This window comes from Pseudozyma flocculosa, assembly GCF_000417875.1.
Source record: "Pseudozyma flocculosa PF-1 unplaced genomic scaffold scaffold00007, whole genome shotgun sequence".
Lineage (NCBI taxonomy): Eukaryota > Fungi > Basidiomycota > Ustilaginomycetes > Ustilaginales > Ustilaginaceae > Pseudozyma > Pseudozyma flocculosa.
Window position 1 is genome coordinate 603,620 of NW_006920875.1, and position 16,220 is coordinate 619,839.

At 65.7% G+C, this 16,220-nt stretch overlaps 4 protein-coding genes across 4 annotated transcripts; 2 read left to right on the forward strand and 2 right to left on the reverse strand.

Annotated features, from left to right (window-relative positions):
* Positions 1-44: 44 nt before the first annotated feature.
* PFL1_02610 (uncharacterized protein) lies at positions 45-3,113 on the reverse strand (the record flags this gene model as incomplete). The annotated part of the gene is made up of 2 exons (XM_007880126.1): positions 45-230; positions 330-3,113. 2 exons carry the CDS (start codon positions 3,111-3,113, stop codon positions 45-47), a joined length of 2,970 nt encoding a protein of 989 aa, XP_007878317.1.
* Positions 3,114-3,374: 261 nt separating this feature from the next.
* PFL1_02611 (uncharacterized protein) lies at positions 3,375-8,571 on the forward strand (the record flags this gene model as incomplete). The annotated part of the gene is made up of 2 exons (XM_007880127.1): positions 3,375-8,063; positions 8,179-8,571. The coding sequence occupies 2 exons, from the start codon at positions 3,375-3,377 to the stop codon at positions 8,569-8,571; spliced, it is 5,082 nt and encodes a 1,693-aa protein (XP_007878318.1).
* Positions 8,572-8,675: 104 nt separating this feature from the next.
* On the reverse strand, positions 8,676-10,466 carry PFL1_02612 (uncharacterized protein; the record flags this gene model as incomplete). The annotated part of the gene is made up of 2 exons (XM_007880128.1): positions 8,676-9,922; positions 10,040-10,466. The coding sequence occupies 2 exons, from the start codon at positions 10,464-10,466 to the stop codon at positions 8,676-8,678; spliced, it is 1,674 nt and encodes a 557-aa protein (XP_007878319.1).
* Positions 10,467-13,147: 2,681 nt separating this feature from the next.
* PFL1_02613 (uncharacterized protein) lies at positions 13,148-15,214 on the forward strand (the record flags this gene model as incomplete). Its single annotated transcript, XM_007880129.1, has 1 exon — positions 13,148-15,214. The coding sequence occupies one exon, from the start codon at positions 13,148-13,150 to the stop codon at positions 15,212-15,214; it is 2,067 nt and encodes a 688-aa protein (XP_007878320.1).
* Between the last annotated feature and the right edge of the window lie 1,006 nt (positions 15,215-16,220).

Here is a 16,220-nt window from a genome sequence, read left to right on the forward strand (position 1 = left end):
GACGCGTCGCTGTTTCTGCCGCGCCCGTCTCCGCCACGCGCGTGTCACTCGCCTTCGCCCCGCCGGGCGCCGGCGAGCCGCCTCGCCTTTTTGGCTTCATACGCCTCCCTGATCGCCTCTCGGATCGTGTGGATGGCATGTCGCTCCAGGTTGGCCGAAGAGGTGCGGATGAGGGTCTCGACCTGCTCCGGTGTCCAGACGAGGTTGTAGGAATTGGAGAAAGATGCCGTCTGGACCAGATCAACGAGGCAGCGAGGCAGGAGAGGACGGACGGGTCAGCGACCGAGGAGAACGGGTTGCGACTGGATCGACGCATCGATTCGACTCACGGACGGGTCAAAGTCTGGCTGGGCCGAGTTGGGCAGCAAGGGGCAGTAGACGAAGCGGATGTCCGGCGGCGATGTGGGTGGTGTCGTCTCGGTCTCGATGCCAGGTTGCCCAGTCGATGCAGCACCTCCACCGTCCCTGTGTCGCCATCCATCGATCCGCTGAGCGTACTTGCCCCTGAACCGCCTCTCGATCTCGTGCGCGCTTGTATCCTCGCCCAAGGATTGGCCCTCTCCATCACGACCGCCGGGGACTTGGGGCCGGATGGCAAGGCGGATGGCGCAGTCGTCTGCAAAGTTGCGGATACGCTGCAGCGCCGATCCCTTCTGCACGTCTGACGAGGCGTCAAAGGCGATGATGACGTCGGCGCCGCGCTCCTCGCGCGCCAGGACGTGGTTGGGCAGGTTGTTGGACATGCCGCTGTCCATCAGCCGGATCCGCGAGGATGTCTCCCACGCCGCTTGCGGGGCACTCGCCTCGTCCCGCCCTCTGTCGAACGTGGCGTCACCGTGTGGATCCGGATCGGGAAGGGCATCTGCCCGGTCGCCGTGGCGCGAGGCAAGGTCAAGGGCCGCTAGAGACGCCGTCGAGGTTCGAACGTCGTCGGAGCTCGGCAGTGGCGGAAGGCGGGTCTGCTCCCACTCGTGCGCGCTGATCCGTGACTCGGCGTCCCTCAGCGCCAAGACGTTTGCGACCACGTAGTCGCCGTCGTGAGACACGGCGAGATGGAGCGCAGGCGCCCCCCCGCCGTCGACGCTGCTGCGACGAGCTGTCAGCCACTCGTCCGACATGCGCAGCTGCGGCTTCTTGCTGCGGGCGCCCGCCGACTCCTTGGCTGCGAGGTCCAGCGGCTCGTCCGAAAGCGAGACGGTCGCCGAGACGGCGGCGGACAGAGGCTTCTCGACGCAGAGATCCTTCCACGACACCACGTGGATGGGGTAGAGGGCCTTGTAGGCGGCCTCCTTGGCGCTCCACCGCACCGCCAAGAAGCGGAACAGGCTGTCATGGGCTTGGTCCGACGTGGTGTCAGCGCCCAGTTGATCTCGCAACGCTTGCCATCCTAGCAGCTCCGATCGGCATAGGACGCGCCGAGCCAGCCTGTCGAGCGCGGCCAGTCGAGCATCTTCACCCGTCTCTGCACCTTTCGAACTGCGCGAAACCTGCCGAGCCACCAGCTGCTGCAGCCGGGGCAGGTGCAGGATGTCGATGCCGATACCGACAACGGCAGAGCGCGCTCCGTCCGATGCTCGCCCTCGGTCGGCTCCTGCCACACTTTCTGGCCGTGTGTTGAGCCCGTAGAATGGGTTGGGCTCATCGCCGGCGCGGATGGGGTTACCCCAACGCCGCTCCCAGCGCTTGAGGCGGATAAAGTTGTTCAGAAGCATCAGGAGGCGGCTCATGACGGTGCCCTTGGGCAGCGAGGCGAGCAGCGCCGCTACATAGCCGGTCAGGGGACCCGCGGGCGCGCTGGTGCACTGCCCGAGGATCAGCGACATCGAATGCTCCGGCATGCGGTGGAGCGATCGGCCGGACACAAAGGCCCTGCCCCAGGCCCAAGTCGGGATGAAGGCCTGGACGTCCGAGCTGCCGACTTCGAGGGGCGAGACCTCAAACCACTGATAGAACCCGCGAGGATCGGCTAGCGCCAGCACGTCGGTGGCTTCGGCCGCGCCGATCGGGCTCTGACGGACGTTGTCCTGCCCTCTCTCGATGATGGCTGACGCGGTCGAAGTCTGATGCTGGGCCAGGGCGCGCTTTGGCGGCTGGCCTTTGCTCATCGACGAGTCGGTGTGGGGCCGAACGCCAGGCGAGTCATGAGGCGCAACCCGCACCGCCGTGAACAGCGGCATGGGCTCGAGTGCGCGATCGAGGCCGGAGCGCTGCCAGATCTTGGAGAGCTGAAAGGTGGCGCGGCTGAGCCTGGCGCGCGGTTCGCGCGAGAGAAACTGGTAGCTGGTGGTGAGGGTGGCATAGAGGTCCATGATGCCCAAGCCAACGCGACCGCCCTGTGCCTTGCGCAGTAGAGGGGCCAGGAGGAAGTAGACGCCCTTGCTGCTCCTCGCGACGGTGTCGAGCGCCTCGACGCTCATGGGATGCGACACCTCTTTTGCGGTGGCTAGGTAGTGTCGGATGAGGCTGGCGGCATCGTGATAGGCGATGGTGTAGTAGGCAGCGAGGGTCCAGCAGCTTCCGCTGACGCCTGCAGTCCAGGTGAGGCAGTTCCAGAGGCCGGTCTGCTTGGCCGAGGCGAGGAAGCCTGCGAAGCCGTACATGGCGCGATAGCCTCCGCCGCTGCCCCCGAGAGCGACGAGGGGCACGTCGGCGGGGTGCACGCGCTCGCCGGCGGGCAGTCCGAGGAAGCGGTGGAGGTCGTCGGTACCCTCGGAAGACATGCGATGGCTTCGTCGTGCGATGAATATAGTCTCATGCGGATGGAGGCGCGCGGACCGTCGGACGGCGGCGTCCCACTCGAGCTCGGGATAGGTGCGGAGGTCATGTTCGTCGCGCTTCATGAGTTGGTTGATCTCGGCCATATCGTGGGCACGCTGTCGCCACCGTTCTAGGAGCAGGCGGACGCGCGAAGCCGGCGCCGGCGACGGTCGAGGTGTGGCATCACGGGCGTTGACGATCCGGGTGCCGCGAGGAGCGAGCAGACGGGCGGGCCTGGCGGCAGCGAGACGCGAGGATACCGGCGCGGCCTGGAAGAGGGATACCAGTGAGCAGATGAGGTACACCTTGAGGTAGAGATAGGTCGGGGATTGACGGAGAGAGACGAGCACGGGCATAGCGGCGGACGGGTTGAAAGGCAGGCTACCAGGACGCGGCCCGCGAGGTCGGAGCTGAGGGTGGCAGCAAGAGGCGACCTTGGTAGCCGCGAGGTGCGCTACGGCTGTGGTAGGAGCAGGGACATTCTGGGATGAGACAACGCCAGATTTGGCAGGGACGTTGTTGGATGGATGAAAGAGGGAGGGATGGGCGACGTTGGATGATGGTGGTGCAGCGAAGGAAGCAAGGCGAAAGCCGCAAGAATTCTTGGAGCCGGCGGAATGGACCGTGCGCGCTTCGGGGGTCAGGGCGGCCAGGCCTGTCAGTGCGCGTCACAGGCAGGTGTTGGTCTGGCTAGGTCCAGATTGACAGTCGACTCTCCCTCATCTTTGCCACCACCACCACCACCGCCGCGCGCCGCGCTCACCATGTCTCCAACAATACCATCGTCATCGCTTCCCGGCGACGAGCAGCCCGACCACCGCTCTTCGCCCGTTCCCTTATCCTCCCCCGCCGCTCACCCGCTCGACATCGACCCACAGCAAGAGGGCGGCAATCTCCTTCGAGCAGCCTCCCCAAACAACCTGGCAGTGCCCACGTCCCCGGGCCTCGCACACAGGGACGCATCCCAACGTGACAGGGCCACCTCCCACGACGGCGCATCCTTCTATCCGCCACGCAGCACATCACCTGCATCGTCAGCACCCCATGCTGACCCTATCCCGAGCACCAATCGCGACTGGAGCAGGGCCACCATCGGCTTCAGCATCGACAGGCGCGGCGATGCTCCAGCCATTACCGACGCCGCTTCCTCTTCCAAACCGAACGAACAGCCCGGCGCCCCATCGCAGCATCTGCCGTCGAGCAAGACCTACCACAGCCTCAGCTACGCCCCGCGACAGCGCCAGTCCATCCTCCGCACCAACCATCCGGTCTTTCAGTCGTACAGCTCTCAGTTCAATCAGGCGCAGGTTGCATCACCAGCAGCCTCGTCCACTACCCTTTCTCATATCCAGCCATCGCGCGCCGCCCCCTCCCTCGGCTCGAGCACCTCGCCGTCGTTCCCTTCCTTCATCGGCAGGCAGGCGCCAACGCAGTCCGAGTCAAAGGTTTCGACTGCGAGACCGCAACCCTCTGCGGGATCCGCTGCGTCCATGTCAGCCGCCTCGGCCGCCGAGCTGTCGCTCGCAAAGATGCAGCTGGCCGAGATGAAGGAGGCCGCGCGGCAGCTCGGTCTTGGCGAGGCCAGCGCCGGCTGGATGATCATCGAGGCGCTTCAGGCCGCCAGCGAGGGCGAGTGGGCCACCATTGCATCGCTCGTGGCCAGCGGCGAGGCGACCATGCTGCTGCCAAAGGAACCGCCCTCGGTCTTTTCGTCCGGGTCCCGCCTCAGCCTCTCGTTTGCCCATGACCACCTCATCTTCGACCAGGCCTCATCCTCGCCTTCTCCATCACCATCCTCACTGGCATCAGCTGGTCCCGAAGAAGATGCAGCTCCTTCCTTCGTCACACTTTCCGGCTTGCGGGGCCAGCTCCAGCCTGCGGCAACGCCAGAACTGGGTCAAGGTCAGGACCCGGATGCCGCCCTGGCCAGTGGCATCGGCGAGAGACGGCCCGCACGAGCAGTTCTGAAGAGCTTCGTTCCTAGGGCTGGTGCTGTTGTGCAGGACCTCCAGGACAGCCAAAGAAGACACGAAATGCTCGACAGCCTGGCGCCTCTCCCCGTCTCGATCGATGCCACCTTAGACGCCTTGGCAACACTCGCCTTTCCAACATTTGAGCTCAGCGCCTACCGAGCCGATTTTCCACTGCCGCCCCCGCTGCAATCGCGCCGCTCGCACGCGAGAAAGCGGACCCAATCGAGCTCGCGCCTCAACGCCGCAGGTTCTCGAGCCTCGGCGTCGTTCGCCAGCCTGTTTGGGGGCAGTGGCCGCGAAAAGAAGCGAGGCCAGGAAGAAGCCACAGGCTCCGAGCTGCTCGATGCTGCCCAGCTCTCTGCGCCGGTACCAGCCGACTCCGGCGATGGAGCATCGTCGCCCGCGAGGCCTCCGTCGGGTGGCCGATCGCATTCTGAAGGCGTCCTCGGCGCAGCCTCGGAAAGCCAGCAAGCCAAGCCTGACGAGATGCACACCGAAACAGCGATGCCAGATAGCGCTCCAAGGAGCTCGTCTGCATCGGACGGTGGATCCGTCGCTGCGACTAGGCCAAAGCGGACCATCTCTGTGTGGGTCGTCGACCGAGTCATCCGACGCTCGTCGGTGCTCCGCGCTGTCGGCAAGGTCATGGCGGGTCGGATTAGCGAGCGGCTGCGACGCGCTGGCCTGGATGAGGGCATCATCGAGGTGGTATCGAGCTTCTCGGCCATGTTCGTGCCACCTGTCGTCCAGACCTCGGGCGCTCACCTGCCGGGGGCAGAGGGTGAACAGACGTCCGCTTGGTCTGCATTGGCCGCCTCGGGAGCGAGCTCGTCGCTCCGATCGCCCACTGGTATCTCGCCATCGACGCTGGCGAGCGCGCCTTACCTGGCCGGACCAGACGAGATGTCGGAGAACTTCCAGGACTTCTACGCCAGCGTCCGCGGCCAGCTCGAGGGCGCCGAGCAGGAAAAGGTCGACAAGGCGAGATCGGCATCGCAGGGCGGCTCGAGCAGTGTCGCCGCAGCGGCCTCGGCCTCGGCCTCGTTGGAGGAGCAGCAGGCATTGATGGATCGCGTCGATGGCCTGCTCGAAGCCGTCGAGACGGCAGTGACCCAGGAGGTGTACGACCGCATCTTCTGCCCGCCTACGTCCAGGGACGACTACCACGATGACGCGCTGGCCTCTCGCATTGCTGCGCTCAACGTCCTGGGGCTCTCATTGACCCATCTCGGCCTGCAGCTACCGGAGGGCGGGCAGAGAGCGGGCGAGGGCGATGGTATGGACCAGCAGAGCGCCGCTGGCAAACAGCTCGATGCGATCGTCGCGGCGTGTGGCGAGGAGCTGCAGAAGCTGCAGTCGCCGCTCTGCCGATCGCCCCAGGCAAAGCTCGAGGTGCTCGTCTCGGCGCATCGCATCGTCGTAGAGGGCCTCTCGAGCGTTTCCGGCCTGCGACTAAAGGACGAGGAGGAGCAAGCGGCCGATCTAGCCGGCAAGGCGACAACATCTGCCACCGAGACCACAAGGAACGCGGACAACGGCGGCGAGGACGATGTTGCTCTACAAAAGGCGTCTGGCAAGACGTCGAGCGCCGATCTGATCCTGCCGATCCTCATCTTTTCCATCGTCTCGGCCAACCCGCCCAAGCTGGCCAGCAACCTCTTCTTTATCCAGCGCTTCCGTGCAGAGAATCTGGTGCGCGGCGAGACGGCCTACTGCCTCGTCAACGTCCAGGCCGCCGTGGCCTTCTTGGAGAACGTCGACGTCAAGGACCTCGGACTCGACGCATCCCGAGTCAGCGCTTTCGAGCCCATCCAGCGGAACGACGATCCATCCTCCGGCCGAACCGATCGATCGGTTCCTGCCGACAAGACCGCGCCGAAAGGCGCCCTAGCCACTGCCGCCGACTACACTAGAGGATCTGCAATGGGCGGCGGCGGCGACCGCGCCGCTCCAACTCCTGCTGCAGCTGCAGCTGCCGGCCAGCTGGCACCCCAAGCTGTGGCGCTCTCGATCCCGCACCGGCTGCGCGGCCGCCTGACGCAGGAGATCGGCGACCTCGCCGGCATTTCAAACAAGGTCATCACTGGGGTGATGGGATCGAGCATCTCTGCGTTCGGTCGGGTCATGGGCGCCGGCATGGCCGTCACCAACGAGACCTGGGAGCGGAGCCGCGCCGATGGACCCAAGACGCTCGACGAGATCAGGGGCGCGCTGTCGGGCAACCGTTCCCAGCAGCCGAGCGGCAGCTCATTTGATCCGGCACCGGCTGCAGGCGACGAAGGCGACTCGCGAGGCGTCAATGCCGTCGGGACCGGCGCCGCCGATGAACGGCAGGACGACAGCGACGCAAGGAGCATCCGATCGGCGGGATCGGGCAGGCCAAGACGAGGCACGGGTCCGAGTGCCGGGACCGAGGCGGCTCTGCTGTCGTCGAGCTTCGACGGTGCGCGGGAGAAGCCTTCGATCGGAGACCGACTCGCCTCGCTGCCCATGCTGGGTCGCTTCGGCACGGGCAGCGGCACGCCGACGAACCAGACGTTTGGCGGAGCCCTGCTCGCCTCGCCGGGAAGCATTTCGCGCGAGCTGCCGGGTCCACCGCCGCCTCTCAAGCAGGCACCTCCGACGCCGTCATCGGCGAGCCGCCCCGCTCATCGCCGTACCGGCTCCTACCTCGCCTCGCTCGGTAGGTCCTCGTCGTCGCGCAACGAGAAGGCAGAAGTGGCCGTCGAGGAAAAGATTCCAGCCTCGCTGCAGTCGCCCTATGCGCGCCTCTCGCGGCCGCCGACGGCCGAACGACCCGTCCACGTCGTCCTGGCCTGCACTGGCAGCGTGGCGAGCGTCAAAGTGCCCTCGATTGTCGAGGAGCTCATGCAGTATGCCAACGTCCGCGTCCAGGTGGTGCCGACGGCCTCGTCGCTCCACTTTTTTGACCGCAACGAGCTGCAGCGCATCAACGACGCTGCGGATGGCAGCGGCAGCCGCAACACCAATTTCGGCGGAGGCAGCGAGGCCGGCGCGTCGAGGCAGGTCGCGCACAGGACGTACACGGTCCGAGACCTGGCAGCCGAGAACCTCGCTGCCGTGCGGAGCAGGAACCACGGCGGCGGAGGTGGCGCGGGTGGTGGTGCGGCAGTGCCGGCGGATGCGGATGCGGATCTCTATACGCCGCGCGTGCACCTCTGGACCGACGAAGACGAGTGGAGGGACTGGAAGAAGCTCGGGGATCCCGTGCTGCACATTGAGCTGCGGCGATGGGCCGACATTGTCCTCGTCGCGCCCTGCAGCGCCAATACGCTGGCCAAGCTCAACGGTGGGATCTGCGATTCGCTTCTGGTAAGTTTGACTTGAGATGGCCACACGCCACGGCATGGCACGGCACGAGACGAGTCAGGACTGACTCCCGACTGCTGTACCTCTCCCTTTCGACCCCCCCTTCTTCCCTGTGCAGACCTCGTTCCTCCGCGCCCTCTCCTCGACGACGCCCACGATCGTCTTCCCGGCGATGAACACGCTCATGTACCTGCACCCGCTCACGTCGCGCCACCTTGGCTTTGTCAAGGAGGTGCTCGGGTACGAGGTGGTCGGTCCGATCGAGAAGCGGCTCGCCTGCGGCGACGTCGGTGCCGGCGCCATGTACGAGTGGCTCGACATTGTCCAGATTGTCGTCGATCGCTTCGGACTCGTCGTCGCTACCGCCGGCGGCGCTGGCGTCCCGAGCGGCGGAGCAGAAGGCGCGGTCGGCGCGGGCGGTGTCAAGGGGTTGGAAATGGTGGCTTCGCAGGTCGAAGCGGATGCCGATGCGAACCCCGACATGGTCGGCAGTGCTGCGGCGCCCAAGTAGCCGCGGGTTCGCGGTAAGATCGCCGCTGTCGCCCATGACTTCGCATTCACAAGGACCGCCCGCTGTACCGTTCGGGGTCGATAGGCACGGGCCCATACGCGGCACTACCTCTTGAGAGGCCGATGCTGCACCTCATCAACAGTCGGCACTCCGTAGTCGTCCTCATCGTCATCCTCGCGCCCCGACCGGCGCGGTGCAGCATCGAACCCCGTCCTGGCCGTCGCACCGTCGTTCAATGAGAGGCCCTCGAGGGCGGCTAGAGCCATTCGCCTCTCGTGTCTGCGCCTCTTGCGTTCCATCTCCTTGTCGAGCAGGGAAGAGGGCGACATCGATCCACCGAGCAAACCAGGAGAGAGCGAGGATCGACGCTTGCGCGGCGAGGCTTGCTTTGGCGGGTGTCCGTGCAACTGAGAGCTGGAAGACGTCGGAAAGGCGATGGAAGACGTGGCAGCTGCCGTGCCGGGAGCTAGCCCGGCGTACGAGGGCGCAAAGATGGGCACGCCCTCGCCGAGCTCTTCGGACGATAGCAGGAGCGAGGGGATGCGTGGTGGCGCCTGGCCAAGCTGCAACGGGATGCTCGATGGCCCTGCCTGCGGGTCTACGCTATCGGCAGGAGCACGTGGCTGATCCGCCGCGACCACGATGGACGCGAGGAGCTGCGGCGGGAGCGGTGGCGCGGCTGTCTCCGGCCCGGCCCGGCCTGCCGAGCCCTTGAAGAGACTGAGCAGGCGCTGTCGGGTGCCCAAGCTCTGCTTCGGCACTCGCTTTCCCGTGAGTGGCCGTTTGGCATCTCCATCCTTTTCCTGCTCCGGCAAGACGTCGCTGAAGAGCCGTTCGACACCGAACGCCTTGTCCTTGTGCTTGCGGGACTGAAGGCGGAGCGCCACGCGCTGGGCAGAGTACGTGGTGGGCCCGATCGGGCTCGGCCCCTCCTGCGAAGTCGTGCTGCTCTCCCGCAGTAGATCGACAATGCTGGCCGGCGTGGGTGGTACCGCCTCTCTAGGAGGAGGGCAAGGCGGGGGACAGGATGGATCGTACCGCTCGACCTTGCTGCGCGCCTTCTTGTGGTGGCTCGTCTTCCCTCTGCCCGGTGAAGGCGGCTGCCGGCGACCCGTCCAGTGCGACAGGGCCCGCCTTCGGATGTGCTTGATGCTCACGGGCGTGGCGGGGTCCGCGGCGAGGGCGACGACGGATCTGCCAACGTCGGCTGGACTTCGCAGAGGGCTTTTGCTGCCGAGAGCGATGCTGCTTGCCCGTGACTGAAGCGAGCTTCGCATCTTCTTGTTCGTGGGCGAAGGAGTGACTTTCGGCTTGACCACCTTGGCCCTAGGCGAAGGGGTATGAGGAAAGTCTGGCGTAGGCCGCATGGGAGCGCAGGTCTCGAGTCAGCAGTCTGGTTCGTCGACAGCTCCTCTGACGATATACAGCCCGAGGAAACGGGTTTTGGCAACGTGCTCTCGTGACGTACCCGGCAACGCAGATGTGCTGGTAGCGATATCGGTGTCCTCATCGAGCTGCATCTCTCGGAGGATGGACGAGAGGGCCGAGCCGTACGTCGATCGAGGGATGGAAAGAGCGTCGACCTCGACTTTGGCCGCGCTGCTTGGCTCCCAGAATTGGGCGCTGGTGGGTTGCGTGGCTCGGTCAAAGGGGTCGAGACCACCTGAGAGCGATACGAGTGGAGAGGCCTGGCCTCTCATGGACGGCCAGGTATATGGGCTTGACGAGGAGGGCGAGGCAACGTCTGAGACCGGATCAGACGAGAGGAGAGAGGCCGTGTCGTGTTCGTGTCCGTGTGGCGCTGGTGACAAGGCGTGCGTGCCGCTACTGCCGCTGACGACGAGTGTTGGCAGTGGATGGACGCTGACCTCATCGTACTTGTCGGAAGTGATCATGGCTGCGGAAGCTGCTGTATGTGGGGGCTTGCAGCGTAAGAGGTATGTTCGGCGAAGGCAGCCATCGTAGAGCGAGACCAAGAGGGACGGGTACGGAGAGCTGGGCTCGCCGCTGGAAGGTGTTTACCCGCCACTCGCCGCTCTGCCTGGCCAGGCGCGAGCTCTACGCACGTGCTGGTTGGACCGTATGTCGAGGAGGCCTACCTGAAGGGGCCCGTACGTGTGCTGGCTGGTTGTGCCCGGGGCGCTGGCAAATGAAAGGAAGTGGGGCTGCGGGTCGGCGAAGGGTGGCCCCACCAAAGCGGGCGCGCCTTACCTTGTGCGACCTCCGGCTCGGCCTCTGATCAGCATGCCAGGACTCGCTCGTTGCCGTGGTGGGCTGGAGTGTGGAGTGGAAGGAGGAAGGCAGGCAGGGAGGGAAAGGCGGCTGAGCCGTGGCTAGCCGTGGCGACGCCAATGCTGGCCAGCACAGCCATGGATACGCAGCCCGGATCCGAAGGGGTCAGCAGCGGGCCCTACCCGATGCTGGACGTCGAGGTTGCTGCCCGATGCCAAGGGGAGACGGCACATCCGACCCTCGGTCTGACAGCAGGCGGATGCTCATGCCCTCAGCGTTATCTTCGGTCGAGGACAAGTAAGGTCCGGCAGGCAAGAAGGCCGCACATACGGTGCCTCGCCGAGCCAAGCCGGCAAGAGGGGATGAGGCATCGTATGTGTGGATCGGCGAGTAGCTGCATCTGAGCTTGGCATGTCGAGTGCGAAGGAGCGTGTGGCGGGTTGTGCTCGTAGAGAGTCACGTACGGGCCTCTCGCAGCTGTATGTGCGTGCCGCGTTGCACCAGCGCAGCAGGCCAGGCCAGGTTGCCGCGGGTGGCAGTTGCGCGCGGATCTGTTGGCACGCATCACGACGATCCTGTGCGGTGATGGGAGCCGACGGTGGCAGATGCGCAACGCGGATCTCTCGGTTGTTCGAGATGCAACCTGGCGTTGGCCGCCTGAGGGTATGGCGGACAGGCAGACCGGCTGGATGGTGCCGTCTCGATCTCCCTAGCCTCTGTCGGGGACCGTCGAGAGGTTGCGCCAGCAGGCTGGCCCGGGGCGTATGTAGCGAGGGCGGCATGCGATGGATGGTTGGTACGTTTGGTGCTGCCTGTCCCGCGGAATACTGTATTGGATGCATACATGTGCAGCTGGGCGCCAAGAAAATTGCCCATCAACTCGGCACGCGGATGCGCTAGACGACGCACAGAGGCATCTCTTCGCTCGCCGAGAAAGGCAGGCAGGCAGGCAGGCAGGCAAGCCTCCAGGAACGCGCCCCAAGGTCGCGCTCTCGTCCCAGCACCGGTCCATAGCAGCTGGGCGAGGGTTGTGCTCGGACGAGTCGCTGCGCTGCGTTGCATGGCCTGGCAGCACATATGTACGCACCATGCTTTCCTCGTTGCCTTCCATCGTGGACATGCCCCCCTGTGCAGAGGCATTCGGGTGCGTGCCCGTCTCTCAGGGCAACGCATCCGAAATCGCCATTCGGAGCCAGGCGGCCGCCTACAGTACGCGTCTGCCCCGAGCCTCGATGGCTTGGCGCCCCCAAAAGGTCGGCGCGCGTCCTGCCATTGCCTCTGGTCGTTGCGCCCTCGCCTGCCAATGCCTCTCTGCCTCTGCTTCGGCATCGACCTCGACGCCATACGTTCGCTCCTGCGCCTTCCCTACCCGGCTCTGCTTCGTCCACGCTGCGCTGCGCTCTTCATACCTCGCGGGCCTGCTTGTTCCTCGACGAGCCGTGGCCCGTTCCTAGCTCGTCGACCACGCTGTCCTACAGTATCCATCCTGCAGGCGCGTGCATCCTTCCGAAGGCGCCCGTGACGCTCTCCTCTCCTCTCCTCTCCTCTCCTCTGCTCCCTGAATCCGGTGCACGGATTGCACGAGCTGGCCAGCGCTTGTGCCTGCCAGCATCCTCGGCCCCTAATTGAGGATGGCATCGCGGGCACGCTAGAAGCTGAAAGCCACAGTGCAAGGAACGCTTGCTCGCTCTTGGCTCCGGGCTTGGCCACGCCTGCCAAGAAGGCATGAGCGAGGGCAAGCGCGTCGAGCACCGCCGTGCTCGACTGCGCCGGCCTGGCCCGCTACAGTACAGTAAGTACTACGCCTCGCCGCAGGCCTGCCATCTCGCTGCTCTGGCCCGACGCCGTCCGACCCGTGACTAGGCGGAGCGGGGCGGCGGCGTTGCAATATGAGGTTGCTGAGCTTGATCCTCGCCAGCTCTTCTTTCATCTATCTAGTAGCTAGCCCCTCTCCCTCTTCACCATCATCCGTCATTCCGCTTCGTGTCCCCTCCCCGCCCCGGCCTCTCCCCTCCTTCCCCATCTCCCAACCCCATCCCATCGCGCTCGTCGCCACCACCATCCCCGCTCCCCCTCCCCCTCCCCTTCGCCATCGTCCCTGCCCCCTTTGCTCCTCTCCAACGCCAAATCAACCGCGATCCACTCTCCTTTGCATCCATCCAAGCGCAGCACAGAGATCTTCTCGCCTGGCACCGTTCCTCTCTCGCTACCTGGCCGGTCCAACTCGCTAGATCCTGTCCCCCTATCCAGCCCCGCGTTCCCCGTCCCTGTCTGTCCGTGACTGTCCGCCAGTGCATCCCTCGTTTACCACACGCTCCTTGCATCACTTCCCACAACCTACGCGATGAAGGCCTTCTTTGCACTCGCCGTGGCCGCGCTGCCGCTGCTGGCCAACGCGTCGCTCGAGACCCGCGCCTCCAACGGCGGCGGCCATCGACGCGGCTACCGGCCACGACACTTTGGCAGCCACAACGTCCGTCGGAGCGCCCCGGGCGCCGCCATCGCCACGTCCTGGGATCAGGTGGGCGACCAGGTGTTTGACTACGTCATCGCCGGCGGCGGTACCGCTGGCCTTGCGCTGGCCGGCCGGCTCAGCGAGGATCCGGACGTCACCGTGGCCGTCATCGAGGCCGGCGCCAGCGGCTACGACCACGACGAGCAGCTCCTGACGCCCAGCAACGCCTACTTCAAGAGCTCCGTCGGCACCGAGCTCGACTGGCAGTACTCGACCGTTCCCCAGGACAAGCTCGTCGACGCCAACGGCACCAGTGGCCGTGAGGCCGCGTGGCCCCGCGGCAAGGTCCTCGGCGGCTCGAGCGCCATCAACGGCCTCTACTACGTCTCCGCCAGCAAGCGCGAGCACCAGGTGTGGGGTCGCCTCTCGGGCGACCTCGGCAGCTGGGGCTGGCATAGCATCCGCGACGCCAGCCAGAAGTCGCAGCGCTTCTCGAGGAACACGGTCGGCCCGCTCGACGCCTACATCGAGGACGAGTCCGACTTCATGGGCGCCAGCGGTCCCGTCTGCGTCTCGTACCCGGGCGTCTCGTACCAGCCCGTCGCCGACTGGGTGCCCACGCTCGGCGCCCTCGGCATTCCGGCGGCGCAGTCGCCCTACGGCGGTGAGAACCAGGGCGCCTTTATCGCCGCCTCGACCATCGACTCGGCTACCTGGCAGCGCAGCTTCAGCCGCAACGCCTACCTCGACCCCATCGCCGATCGCCGCAAGAACATCGTCGTCATCCCCAACCAGACCGTCACCCGCATCGTGTGGAGCGATGACTACGAGGTCGACGCCGATGTGGGCCGCCGCGCTCTCGGCCTCGAGTTCGCCTCGTCGCCCGACGCGCCGCGGGCCACCGTGACGGCGCGCCGCGAGGTGATCCTGTCGGCCGGTGCCATCGGAACGCCGCAGATCCTGCAGCTGTCGGGCGTCGGCAACCCCTACCTCCTCGAGCAGCACAACATCACCCTGATCAAGGACCTCCCCGGCGTCGGCGAGAACCTGCAGGACCACCTCGCCTCGTCGGTCGTCTACACGCCCGCCGAGGGCATGAAGCTCCCCGCTGCTGCCGCCGGCGAGACTTCGAAGCAGGCCTCGTTTGTCGACTCGTCGATCGCCTACCTGACGCTCGAGAAGATGTACGGCACCAAGGAGGCGGCCAAGTTCATCGAGCGCGCGCGCCGGTTCAGCGACGACTACATCGCCTCGGCCGAGACGACGCCCGAGGCGGTCAAGCGCGGCTGGAGGAAGCAGTACGACCTGCTGCTCGACGATCTGCTGGTCCGCGAGTCCAAGTCGGGCTTTACGGGTTCCGCCAAGGGCGCCATGGAGATGCTGCTGGGCATCTCGATGGGCAGCGTCCAGATCGAGACGGCGCTGCAGGCTCCCTTTTCGCGCGGCACCGTCCAGATTGCCTCGGCCGACGCCTTTGACAAGCCGCTCATCAACCCAAACTACCTCCAGCACCGCTCCGACGTCGAGCTGCTGCGCTCGGGCTTCCAGGTGGCGCGCAAGATTGGATCCACGGCCCCGATGAAGGACCTCGTCTCTGCCGAGACGGCGCCCGGCCCCGGCGTCGAGAGCGACGAGGAGTGGGACCGATGGGTCGCCAGCGTCGTGGGCACCGAGTACCACCCGTCGTCGACGTGCTCGATGCTCGATGAGCACGACGGCGGCGTCGTCGACTCGACGCTCAAGGTGTACGGCACCGAGAATGTGCGCGTCGTCGACGCCAGCATCATCCCGCTCAGCCTGAGCTCGCACCTGATGAGCGCCACGTACGCCATCGCCGAGATTGCCGCCGACCTCATCAAGAGCTGCTCCGTCGAGCCCATCGAGGAGTGCGACTACGAGGACGATGCCGAGGAAGAGGAAGAGGAGGAGGCGGTGGTGGTGGCGGACAAGTGCTAGAAAGCTCGCTCAATTGCCCCGCCCCCCTTCCCCCATTCATCTGCCCTTCAACCCGCGCTCGGGCCGCCCCGCTGCGGCCCGGACTCGAATCGCTCCCGCCGCTCCCGCCGCTCCCGCCGCTCCCTGGGCCTGTGGGGGCCTTTGCAGGAGATCTGATCGATCCTGCAGCAGGCCTCCTGTGCCCAGCCCGCCGATTGCCCGTCTATCGATTAGCACAGCACGGCACGGCACCTACATACATGAGTAGGCGTCGCCTTTCTAAGGCCAGCCCACCAGTGCGCGGCCACGATCCTCCTGGTGAGGAACCACATCGGTGGCCGCCGGTTGCGCTGCTCGAATCCCCCCTCTCTGTCCCTGCTTCCGTCTGCACCGTCCGTCCGTCCGTCCGTTCTCGATAGCGACTCGCACCTGCTCGACTGTCGCTCGTTGGCCCTAACTTACCCTGCTTGTACCCCGCTCTGCTCCAATCCCATCTCGTTCGTCTTCATCTTCGTCTTCGTCTTTTCCCTTGCTCTTCACCGTGCGGCGATGTCGATGGCCTTGCTGCATCGTCATCGTGTAACGCAGTGACAATCTGATCCGGTCTGACCCGGTCTGATCTGGTCTGGTCTGGTCTGATCTTGGGCAGTGCATCATCGTGGTACAGTCAGTAGGAACGACGAATTCAACGCTGCGTGTGGCGGGCGGGTGGGGTACCTCGAACGCTGTCCGAGTCGGGCGGTGGGGGAGAGAAAGGGGAAGGGGGGAGGGAGGGAGGAAGTGAGTCAACACGGACGAGGGGAGCGGCCCCGGCGAAACGTCAGGGCCACCGAGTCATAGAGAGAGAGAGGAGGGCGAGAGAGGGAGGGGGGGGAGGAAGACGAGAGAGCGAGACGGACAAACGAGACATAGGACGGGGATCGTACGGAAAACCGAAGACTGTGTTCGTTCGTTTCCCGACGGCGCGCGGCTCTATACGAGGAGTCGCGAGTGGGGATGGTATGCACAAGAGAGTGTGGATGCGTAC